Source organism: Crotalus tigris, unplaced genomic scaffold (assembly GCF_016545835.1).
Source record: "Crotalus tigris isolate CLP2741 ecotype Arizona unplaced genomic scaffold, ASM1654583v1 scf7180000024455.1231707, whole genome shotgun sequence".
Lineage (NCBI taxonomy): Eukaryota > Metazoa > Chordata > Lepidosauria > Squamata > Viperidae > Crotalus > Crotalus tigris.
This window is the reverse complement of record NW_024100624.1, coordinates 1,150,624-1,163,439: the sequence shown is the minus strand read 5'-3', so window position 1 is coordinate 1,163,439 and position 12,816 is coordinate 1,150,624. Positions and strand designations below refer to the sequence as shown.

The 12,816-nt window shown below is 34.2% G+C and overlaps 1 protein-coding gene across 1 annotated transcript in view; it reads right to left on the bottom strand.

The window, feature by feature from the left end:
- The window catches only part of LOC120303072 (CUB and sushi domain-containing protein 3-like), a gene marked incomplete at its 3' end in the record, with an annotated part of 446,767 nt that overhangs the window by 53,305 nt on the left and 380,646 nt on the right, over positions 1–12,816 (bottom strand). The window contains exons 19-23 of the mRNA XM_039332219.1: positions 9,940–10,056; positions 9,067–9,282; positions 8,241–8,429; positions 4,433–4,602; positions 497–653 (exon numbers count right to left, since the gene is read on the bottom strand). Of these exons, the coding sequence (XP_039188153.1) occupies positions 497–653; positions 4,433–4,602; positions 8,241–8,429; positions 9,067–9,282; positions 9,940–10,056 (849 nt within the window). The remainder of the gene's footprint in view (positions 1–496; positions 654–4,432; positions 4,603–8,240; positions 8,430–9,066; positions 9,283–9,939; positions 10,057–12,816) is intronic.

The following is a 12,816-nucleotide window of genomic DNA, read 5'->3' as shown; positions in this document are numbered from 1 at the left end:
GCCAGACATTTTGACCATCCATTGAACAATTTGACCATCCAATGTTTATCTTCACAAACAGCATTATATGTATTATATATTTATTTTTAATAGTCAATATATATTAGCTTGGACATACATTTGGATGACATATTATGCAGCTCTTTCTAATAATATATATTCAATATTATTTCTGATTACCTTGGAGTGCACTGTTTTTATCATGTATATAGCAATAACAATAGCATTTAGACTCATATACTGTTTCATAGTGCCTTACAACACTCTCTGAGTGATTTACAATGTCAACATATTTACCCCAATAATTTGGGTCTTCATTTTACTGACCTTGGAGGGATGGAAGTCTGAGTCAACCTTGAGCTGGTCAGGATCAAACTCCTGGCAGTGAGCAGAGTCAGTCCGCAATACTGCATTCTAACTACTCAGCCACCACAGTAAAATAAAGGTCAGAATAATTTCTTACTTGATTCTTTATTTTATTTTCTGAAATACTTACTGGTATATACGAGCTGAAACCCTTCATCTGTACCCTCAGCATCTGAATTAAATTCAAGCCAAAGATGATTTGATGTACTGCTCAGTGTTAGTCCTCTTAGAGAAGCTCCAGTAAATGCACCCAACAAATGTGCTGTATTATCTTTCCCATCATATATCTGAAAAGCAAATTGACTTTAGATAATTTCAATAAGCAGAAAACAGAGAGTAAACACAAAACTTCCCCTAAGATAGATAAGGACTGCTGAATTTACTTAGTTTGATAACACTGAGTATTGCCTCAAGATTCTTAGTACTTTTAAAAAAATGCTAAATTACTTTTTAAAAAATCCATGACAAAGGTAGGACTTCCACTTCAGCACATGATTTATAAACAACTATTTACATTGACAGTCAGCATTTTAATAATGTCCCTCATTTTCTCTTTTCAAGTCATATTAAAAGAGTCTCTGAAGTTTATTTCTATGAAAACAGTTTACTAATTCATATACTGATATCAAAACAAAGCAAATGACTGCAGTGGAACTAACAAACAAACTAGCTATAAGTCTAAAGGACATTGTAATCTATATGCAAATTAGATATCTAGGCTGCGTAGTTAGCTTTGAAGTACCAATTTATTTATTATCTTAAACGATTTCCACTCCCTTGCAGATATCCTTGGAAAATGAGGGGAACATAAGAAATTCTTAAAAAGATAAGGATTATGTACACTTCATATACTAAACTTGGTTACTAAATTAACCCATTTTATGGTTTCATCTAATACACTAAATTATAAACTGCCAGATATGCTGGGTTCATACAACATACAGAGGAGAGAGAGACACAGAGAAAGGGAGAGATAGTTTTTACTTTATTATGTTATAAAAATATAGTTACTACTGGTAGATGCTAAGTTGTTTTTTTTAAAAAAAAACATGGCATAAATTTAGCAAAAGCTCTAATAACTTTTCCAAATTTCAAAAAATAGTTTACATTTGCTTACAAAGTGATGTAGAGCTGATCTTTGAGAAGAAGAAATGAATAAATGAATCATTAAGGTGGGACTTACAGAAAAGATAATAATGTCTTTAGAAAGAGGGAAGTAGGAGAAAGAAACTCAAAATAACCCCATCTTGATTTTCTTTACTATAAGATGCAACAGAGAGAAACTTAAAGAGGCTTTTGAGATCCTGTTATTCTAGGTGATCACAATAAAGAGTAGCTCTATAAACCCTTTCATGCCTATTCATTGACCTAGTCCAAGTTGAAGAAGTCAGAGCAGTCACAGATTGACCCTCATGTGGTTCCACATATTTATGACCAAGGCATGCAAGCATTATCAGTTACTTATGAAACACACTACATTAAGCAACAACTACTTCTGGACATAATTTCAGCATGCATGAAACTTCTCAGGGGAAAGGATTCTTGAAATGCCATGGGATGTATATTCCTAGGAAAGCATAAGTAGAATCTCAGGCTTAAAGCAATTCTTCCTCTAGATACCAGAGTGGACGGTGCCAAATTAATCCTCAATTGACACCCAAATTTAACCCACTGGCTTTTTTTTCTCTCCTGCATGACTTATTCAGGTAAAACTGATCTTGTCCATCCCCACAGGTATATCTTCACATCTGGTTGCAAGAAGTTCAACAGAAGATCCTCTCCACTGTACATCTGCTCTTTGGAATCAGGATAAGGGAAGAGTAGCTCAGATACCCCACTCAGATTTCAATTAGGAAGTGAAGCAAGACATTTGTTGTATATCTGAAGGTTTTATTATTCAGCGCTCAGTAAGGAATTTTAAGAAATCCTCAACTTACAGCCATTCATTTAATGACTGTTCAAAGTTAAAAAAGTGACCTATGACCAGTGCTCACACTTATGAACTTTGTAGCATCCTCCTGGTCACATGATAAAAATATGAGTGCTTGGCAACTGGCATGTATTTACGATGGTTGTATTTAAGGTGGGCTCATATGATCACCATTCGCAGCCTTCACAACTGGTTTCTGACAAGCAAAGCAAAGGGGGGGGGAGCCAGATTCACTTAATGACCGCTTGGTTAACAACTGCAGTGTTAACAAAAAGGATTGCAAAGTTGGGCACAACTCACTGAACAACTGCTTTATTAAGCAACAGAAATTCCGGTCCTAATCGTGGTGGTAAGTCGAGGACTACCTGTTCTGCTGAGCGTCAGAAATGATGCAGCCTCTTCCTGAAATCAATATGTGTCCAGGACTGTCTTTTCCAAATTCAACCCCCTGTCTGGGCTGTTAAATTTCATCAAACTGAGTTTTTAAATAACTGGTTTGCATGAACTGAACAACGACACCTCTGCTTTAAATCCAGGAGTTAGTGTGCTATAAACCGATGCATTTATTTTACAGAAAAGTGTGCAGATGTCATCCAATTAACACCATTTTAATAACCCACCTGTTTTGATCTCAAAACTCAAAGCAAGTTTTAATTCCATTACATGTTCAAATATCAAACAAAGAAAACAAATAAAGAAAAGCAATAAGGATATATTTGAGGATACCCTATACTCTATTTTAAACAGAGACCAATATGATCTTTCACTGATTGGTCGATTGATTGATTGATGACTGACTGATTGATTTTTTTTATGATAAAAATGCTTACAGTAGCATTCTGGAAGAACGAAAGACTAACTATATCTAGGCATACACACAAAAAATATACATTCAGTTAAAGTTCAGTTCATGAGACTGGATAAGGTTAGTCAGAATTCACTTCCACAGATTGGAAATGGTGGAGTAATTCTGTGAAGAATGATACTTTGATATTTAATTGGACATGCTTTATTCCTTCATAATGTTCTGCATCTTTCTTGACCAATGTTTCTCAACTCTAACATCTTTAGGATTGATGGACTTTAACTCCCAGAATTCCCTATTGGCTGGGGAATTCTGAAATTTGGGAGTTAAAGTCCACCCAACTTAAAAGTTGTTGAGGTTGACAAACACTGTCCTAGACTCTGAAATCAATTGTATCTTCAATCTAAACAAGAATCATTTGTTAATATTTTTTAAAATATAACTTAGAATTCTCTTGCAAGCTCTACCAAAACCTTTAAAACATATTTCTGAAAAAAGATATTACTTCTGTTATTTCAAATTATCACACATATGGTCCTTAATACATCCCAAATCTCCCTTTCCCTAGGTAATGTAATCTTTTTTAATGTTAATTATTAGACAGATATATACTCAAAAAGACAATCCATAAAATATTTGGGTCCCCAAGTTGTCCAGCAGCATACTTTCCTTGAATAAATCCTTATGAGCAAATTCAGAAGAAATTCTACTCGCTGCCATTACTGCTGCTTAGTGAGACAGTTGCTAAGTGAGTTTTGCCCCATTTTACAACCTTTCTTGCCATAGTTATTCAATGAATCACTACAGTTGTTAAGTTAGTAACATGGCTGTTAAGTGAATTTGGTTTCCCCATTGACTTGGCTTGTCAGATGGTCACAAAAGATGATCACATGACCTTGGGATACTGCATCGGTTGTAAATACAAGTCAGCTGCCAAGCATCGGAATTTTGATTATGTTTTTCATCACAATTGTGATGAACTGTTTTTCATCACAGTTGTGTGAAAAATAGCCATAAGTGTCTTTTTTTCCCAGTGCCATTAGTGATTACAGTCACTAAACAAACTATTATAAGTCAAGGACTACCTGTATAAATTGCTATTAATATATTATACAGGTGTACATTGACAGGGATTCATACTTATGCAGCCCAAATCCATGACAAAATAAAAAAATGTCATTATTATTTATTGTTTTTAGCTACTTAAAATAAAAAGAAAGCACAATTTATTTTACTTTTCCTTGATGATTTAACTTGAAATAATTTATAATAGCCTAATTAATGGTACCTATTTTCAGAAATAAATGCATCTCGCCCAAAATTGAACATACCTTAAGAACATCTGCTTGTGCTAAATGGAATGTTCTGGCAGAAATATTAATTCCCTTCCCTGCTTGCACCTGAATGCTGTAAATACATTCGTGATTGTTGTCATAGTTGAGGGGATAATTGGGGGACAGTAATATTCCTTCATTAGTGGTGGCAGAAGCTCCACATTCAGCTGCAGGTAAAACAGAATTCAGTGTGTAACTTAATAGAAAAAATACATGAAATTGCAATTTAATAACTGTCCTGCCTGGTCAATGTAAAATTCCTGATAGATATAATCATAAGGAACAAAAAAAAAGTTCATTTTCAAATTCTTCTTCATCTTTTTCTTTTACATTATGTCCCTTGTGTTTTATTTTCCTTTTATTTATTTTTATGGACATTTATGAAAACAGAAATAAAGAAGAAATGGTGATACCTTGGAACAGATGTACAGAATTGGAGGAAAATGTTGATTCAATAGAATTAATACAGGGGTAAATGGCAGTAATAATGATGGGTAAGAAAGAGTTGTATTTCAAAAGTGATAGGGGAAAAAGGATAAAGAAAATAAAGCAATTTCACACAGAAACTACATTAAGGATGACTTTAGAGAATACTTCATTAAACGAAAGGGAATTATACTGTAGGAGAAGTGTCATTTATCCTTATGAATTGCAGTATAGTTAAAAGAAAGAAGAGGGTAATGAAAATACCTGGTTATAATAATGGTAATATTATTAATACAATGAAGGGCAAGGAGAAGTTTGGAAAGTCAGGGATTTAGAATGCTACCTCATTCAAACTCAACACTAAAATTAGGATATCATTTATTTTGGTCACTCCAGTAAAACATGTAGCATTGTGAAAATCATTGCATGTATGTAGATATATAATCTGGAAGCCTCCCTTTCTTAATAATGCTTCTGAAAACATACTAGCCTAAGCAAAATATCTCTCCTTAAAGCATTTTGATTTCATTTCATTTTTCTGAAATGCTTGTAAGGTTGCTTCAAGAGAAGGCCATAGCTATTTAAAATTCTTTCTTATTTTCTTGGTCTTTATGCTGGAAAAACTGACTTTCCTTACACTTCGATAGACAATAATCAGGCCTGGCCTTCAAACATCTATGTTAAAACATCCATGTTAAAAAAGAAGAAGCCAAGATCCTGCTGAAATCATGTGATTGACACTCCACCTATTTTTTATATATGTTGTACCATTTTAATTTTTTTGACCACACCTGTCGACCCCATTAGATCTACCAGGAAATCAGCTCAAGAAGAAAACTAAAAATACACTTAATAAGATTGTCTATATTAACAATGTTGCAAATCTTGTCCTATATAGTGGTATCTCAGTACACAATTGCTTTAAAACTTGTCAAATTTAGTACTCAATGCATTTTGATGCAAAAATGTTGCCCCAGTACTTGGCATTTGTTTAACACTCAACACACTGTGATAGAAAGAGGGCGATGGCTGCAGAGAATGAAAGTCAGCCATGCTGGGAAGGTTATTGCAAAAGAAGAGGTAGAGTCACAGAGGATAGACAGGAAGTCAGCTATGCGGGGAAAATTGCTAACATAGGAAAAGGGGCAGGCAGAAAGTTATTCCCAGATGAAACAAAGGGTCATGTGGTAAATCATGTGGTTTGCTTAGAACTTCAGTACTTATTGGACTGCCTGGAATCCATTAAAATGTACTGAGGTACCACTGTACTTTCTTCTCCCTTCTATACTCCTGTAAAATAGGGAGGTGTCTGAGCCACTTCTGAATATTATCTGTCTGTTTGTGAACTGAAAAACCTGTTTTACATCGTTGTTTTGTTAACAGAGTTTGCTTTTGACGATATTCTTCATTCTCTGCATCTTCCTAGAGACACCCCTGAAAAAAACTGGTGGTAAACCTTTCAACTGATGATTAACTAGTTTGTGGCAATTTATAGCCACCTTTCCTTATTCTAGGAAGAGAGGGGCACTTTTATTTTAAAAAAAATCCAAACAAGCACCATAATAACATATCAAAGCTATCACTGGACAAAATTCTAGTTATTATCACATTGAATGTTTGTCTGAACAAATCCAGGAATCTGTAGATAAAAACAAGTGTTTCTGACATAAATGATATGCACAGAAATCCCAACAAACTAATTATTTCAACAAGCAGTTTTCTCACAGAGGAAAAAGAATCTGCAAACATTAATTTTGTGTAGTATATTTATTTTAAAATACTAATGAGAATGTTACATATAGTATATTCACAAGGCTAAGTATAGGAAACATGGCTGTTAGGTCTTCTGCCTAGAGACGATATTTAGAGAAAATTATCATTTTATCAGCCACATTTTCTTGTTCGTCAATTAAAATATGTTTGGGAATCATTTTGTATGAACTGTTTCCAAATTGATCAGTATTTTCATACTTCACCTAATCAAATTCTATGAGCATCTGGATTTCCTCTACATTTGATCTATGTTTCCATATAGTTTCATCAAAGAAATTAAAATTAATTTTTTTCGCTCAATGGCCATTCCTTAGAGGCTCAGACGAGAGAGCTATTAATGTGAAAAAACTTTTTGAAAGCTATATTACTCTGATAGTGTAAGGAAGACGAGGCGGTTTTTCTCCATGTTGAGCATGTTTAAAACTGTGAAGGCAAACAGTGAACCAGAACATAAAGAGGATGTTATTATAAGAGACAGATTGGATTTTAGGATTAAAAATGCAACCTACTTTAAACTGTTATAAAGAGAACTAATCAGAAGAAGAAATTAAACAGAGTTTTATAAGATTCTTGACAACCATGGGTCAGGCATGATTTGATTAAAATTCCTCTACTGAGCAGAGAGGTTGGATTAGTGTCATTATTATTATATGTTACAGGAATCACAAGACCTTTATGGCAGGACCTACCACCTTTTTTTCAGTTCTTACCCACTACTTAACTCTAATACCCTTCATGTCATTCATTTTGGAAGCAGTAGGTTTCCAGACATTTCTACTGAAACTGATCTGAAGGGTTCTTGGTGAAAAAAAACTGTAGTGAGAAGATGAAAAAGGCTCACCCCCACCAAGAGAAAGAGACAAACACAGATGTTTATAGGTATAAGAAAGATCAAATATTAAATGTGGCAGAATTTTTTTAAGTTAAATATGATTGGATATAAGAATGATAACCAAAACGTGAGATCTTTCTAAATGTTTTCAGATTGGATTTATTAGATGCTAGTTACTGAGTTATTTCATTAGAAGATTGGCAATGCTGTTTCAGACATCTAATGAAGAATTTGGAAACAGGATAATTTTGGCTATAGTCTACTTTTAATTTATTCTCCACATTCAAGAAACCGCCTAGGACAATCTAGCATCCTGCATAGCTACATAATTCATTTCAAATAGAAAGATTGCTCTACACTTCACAGATCTGGCTTTGATCCTGAAAATGTTATTTGTTTCTGAATATTCTTCTCTCATGACACTAGAAATTCCATACAAACAAATTTGTGGAACATCTGTACTTCTGGAACAAAGACAAAAATGACAGCTGATATTTTGATATTTTTTCAAAACTACATGTTAAACACATCCTTAAGGTAGAAATGGATAAACAAAGGAAAAGTTATATAGAACAGTTGAATATTAAAACTCAAAATTGGACTTCATACTAAACCAGAAATTCCTGACAAATCAAAGTGAAAAGACATGAGAAATGTAAACACTGTATTGTATCAGAACTAATAGATGTGCACCATGCTTAGACATGCTGTATAGTTGCAAGTTTATGGACAATGACTACACATACAAGCAAATGAAAGCAGTTGACCACGTACCCACACACCTGGGCAGAGGTGCACTCCACACTCTTCGGCCACCACCAAGGCAGATGATTTCTGAAACTCCCTCTAAGCGGTATCCAGAAGAACAGGAGAAAGTAAGAGTATCTCCTACTTCAAAGTTAAATCCAATTCTACTTCCAAACTGAGGAGTCCCAGGGTCCTCACATGGTTCCAGATTGTATTCTAATATAGAAATAAAAAAGCAAATCAGCATCTCATTTAAAAAGTTTCATCATCTGACAAAAACAAGATCTAATTCAGGCCAAATCATTAAGTATTATTATCTTATTATAGATCACACATATGTACCTGAAGATATGTTTAACCTTCAGATACTCCCATCACTACATGCATGCTCAAATAAGTAATAGTAATTCAGTTGAAGTTTATAATGATGCTCAAACATGTTCAACAGAATCTGGGAGAGTCATTATTTATGAGTGAGAGTCTGACATATAAAATTATCCAAAAAGCTGTGCACCCTGAAAAAAAATCTGTTTTCTTATGAGTTTATTTGAAATATTATATCTTGCCATTGGTCTTGAAATCACTCTGGTGTGCTGTGATGTTCCTGTTAAATAACATACTTTACTTTTATTACAATTTTCTTCAACACCAGTAGAACAGACATATTGAGTTCTGTGTAATGGAAGTAACATCAAAAGCAATTGCAAAATGCATTTTTAAAAAGAAAAAAATAATATCAGAAAAAAGGTAATATTTGGATTTCTTCTTCTCACCCTGCCCCATCTTTGTCACTCTCTCTGAGGTAACTACTGCATTTTCTTCAATATCAAAAAAAATTGTTTTGTTCTCTTACCCGAGAAAGAAATATTAAATCCTTCATATGATATTGAAAAGTCAGAAATAAAGCGCAATTGAGCCCTGAAATTTCCATAGAGACCAGCATTGATTGGAGATGGAAGTTCTGAACCAGTCAGGCGTGCTAGTGGTTGAGTGAAGCTGCGATTTTCAGTGATTAGTAGGTAGTCATGATGATCTTCCAAATGGAAGGTGTGAAAGGTGAACTGCACTCCTATTATAAAAATAAAATTAGACTCACATAGTTAACATGAAACCAATTATATCATTGATTAAACTCATACATTTCATTCCAACCATGGGCTCAGAAAATTAAGCAAGGTTTATTTTACTCTTGCCCTCAGAGACTTCATCTATTTTGTCTCTCTCATCTTTACTGAAATCAGTTTTTTGTATTTATTATCCTGCATTTTGAAGGTATTTAATAAGGGCTAAAAAGTCACTATTTTTCATTTACAAACTTAAAAGACAATGTTAATATTAAGCCTTTGCCTAAACTAAAAACTAAACTGAACTAAACTGTAAACTAAACCAGAGGTCCCCAAACTTTTGGGCACCAGGGACTGGTTCCATGGAAAGAGGTTTTTCTGCGAACTGAAGGGTATGTGATTTTGTGTCTGCCTGCATCTCACAGATGGGGCTTTGCTTGTTTGTGCAGCCCGCTTGCTGGCACGCCACGGCCCGGTACTGGTGCATGGACCAGGGGTTGGGGGCCCCTAAACTAAACTAAACTAAACTACAAACTAGTTTCAATATCTATTTTTTTTTTAAAAAAAATGTTGCTATTCTTGATAGTTCAAATTATAACACTTAAGCATAACATTTAGGCTGCATAATATGAACCATGATTAAATGAAATGTAAATTCATACCTTTTCCATGTGTTACATCCACAGTCCATGTGCAATTCAATGAATTTGGGTACAGTTCAGGATAACCAGGAGACAGAATAGTTCCACTGGGTCCTCGAACATCCCCTCCACATAGAGCTGAAATCGTAAGGCCAGAATGTAAGGAGGAGAATATAAGGATATCAGCATAGGTAATCATTATAAGTTTACTAAAAAAACTGGAACTTCTAATGCTACAACTTAAACAGTCTGTAACTGGGAGGATCCTAGGAAAACTATACAATAATCTCTAAGTGCAACCAACATTTACACAAAGTACTCACAAAGGAACCCAATTAATTCATTGTTAAAAAGTTTTGGTAATAAGTATTCTGAATTGCTAATTATTGTGATTGATTTAAAATAATGAATACTTGAATAATGAAAAAATAATAATTCTTCCTGTCTGTCTGTCTGTCTGTCGTCCGTCCATCCATCCATCTGAATACCTTATACATTTTTTGAAGGGCTGGGGAAATCAAAGCATATGCTGAAATGTTTCATGTCTACTACAATTTTGTCAGCCTTCTTCCAATTATGATAAGGTTTGCAACAATAACTGATACGTAAATTTAAACTGGCATATTACCACCTTATATTGTATTATGGATGTGTTTCTCTAGCATCTTTCTGTACTATTCTAACTCATATATCTGAAATAGCAAACTTGTTGATGGAAACAGACAAGGGAAGAAATCAATTTTGAAAAGCAGAATGCTTCTTGAAGGAGAAATATTATGACATTGTGGTTCCTCTAGAAAATTTCCTCTAGAAATCTTGTGAGCAGCAATAACCATTTGAAACATTGCTTTACAGCACTTTGTCACACATATGTGGAAATATGCTGCAAAATTGAGAAACACTAAATTTCCTGTGATCAGGAAAGCAGATCTCAATGAAATATATACACCTTGAGATTTGACATCATTCAGAAGACTGGAGCTCAGAGTTTACAACAATATATAACAGTTCTAATACAAAAACAGATGAAAGAGAACCATAATATCATATCTAGAAAATATTAAATAAAACTCACATGGCATAAGAAAGAATATGCTTATTGAAGGATGAGTCCTTAGAATTCACAAGTGAACCCATAACCTGGGTTGTGATCTGCCTTTTTTCCTCCGTCCCCACTAAATTACCATTGTTTTAACATTGAAATTGTTTTGTTTTAGAGAACATACACATGCATGGTTTATTCAGGAAACAAATCATCTATACAACATCTTCCAACCAAATGGATATCATACAACTTTATCAAAAAGTGCCTGACCATTCAAACTGCTACAGCACAATCAATGCAACCTATGAAATGGATAGTACTGCCATACATCTCAGAAAGCATCAACAGACTATTACAACCACATGGCAGCACCATAGCAAATGAACCAACTATTAGGAATTGAAATTCTTTGAACGTTACAAATGGACACTTGAGGAGATTTGAGTAATTCGTAAAAATAACAAAGGCAGGATACAAATATAAAATAAAATAAAATGAAATGAAATGAAATAAAATAATAAAATAAAATAAAGGATGTGGCAGTCTCCTTTTAAACATGGGTTTAGTGTTCTTTTAAAAGAACACCTGAATTGTTTATTTTAAATTTTTTTTTTTTTTTTAGTATAGGTTTTAAACACAGGCTAAAAACACATAGTCCAATGAGAGAACACCACTTCTAGATTTAAACTGAGAAAGAAAGCTAATTTTGTGTGCCAGATGTTTTGGGCGCTAATTTTGTTTTCCTGATTTTTATCATCAGTGAGTGCATTATAGCAGGGGTGTCAAACTTGCAACATTACATGATGTGTCGTGACACATCACAACTGTTTTTCCATTTCTGGCAATGGGGTGGCAAGGTTTCGGCATGACGCATCTGGCCCATGGGCTGGCAGTTTGACACCTCTGTATTATAGGATATACTGGTTTCTGCAATGGGTCTACAAATTTCCCAACCAACAAGCTAAAGACCAGAGAAGGGATTAAAGAAAAGGAAGCCTCATGACAATGTTTGTTTGGCTTTCCCCAAACTGCATTTTAAAAGCCTGGATGCTGAGGTTTGAATAACTTGATAGATGGTTAAACTTGCAGTTTAATTTGTAGTAAGCTTCTGCATGCCTACACTTGCCCAGCCCCATTCTGTCTCACATTAAGAAGAGTGATTGGTACTTGTTCTCAACACTGGAAGGTGATGCTCAATCAGAGCATCATTACTTTCCTTGAATTACTTTTATATTGTAAGGCTAATAACTTATAGTAGCCTTGTTGCTAAGGCCGAATAAGGCTCAGCCATTGGGGCCCATCAATTTTTTTCTGCTGGCACAAGAACTGGCAATTCTGTATGATGCTTTTTAATCATGTATAGGTGTAGTTTCTTTTTCTCTTTAAATTAAGCCATCCTAATTTTAATCTGAAAGATAAAGGATTATAAATTCAGAGCATCTGTTTACTCAATGGACAAATCCCATTGTTCTAGAAGGAAAGAAAGAAAGAAAATCTCATTTACTTTATGAACTGTATACTAATTTAACCACTTGAGGAAGACATTTGTCACAATATATAATGTTATGCACAGTAGAGAATACTCTTCACAGACAGCTTCTTATTAGTGTTTATTTTTAGGTAGTAAACATGTAGTACATTGTGGCATAAAGAAATATGCCTACTATAGATATTCTCATTTATCCTCCATGAAGTTGATCTATGTAGCCTTCAAAATACCTTACAATGTTCCTCTTCAGTTACAAAAAAGAGCACTGAAGGGCTGATGAACACACTCTAATAGTCCATCTTATTCTCATACTATTTCAGGTTCAGTTGTTACAATAAAAAAGTAATCTCAGTTGTTCAGAAAC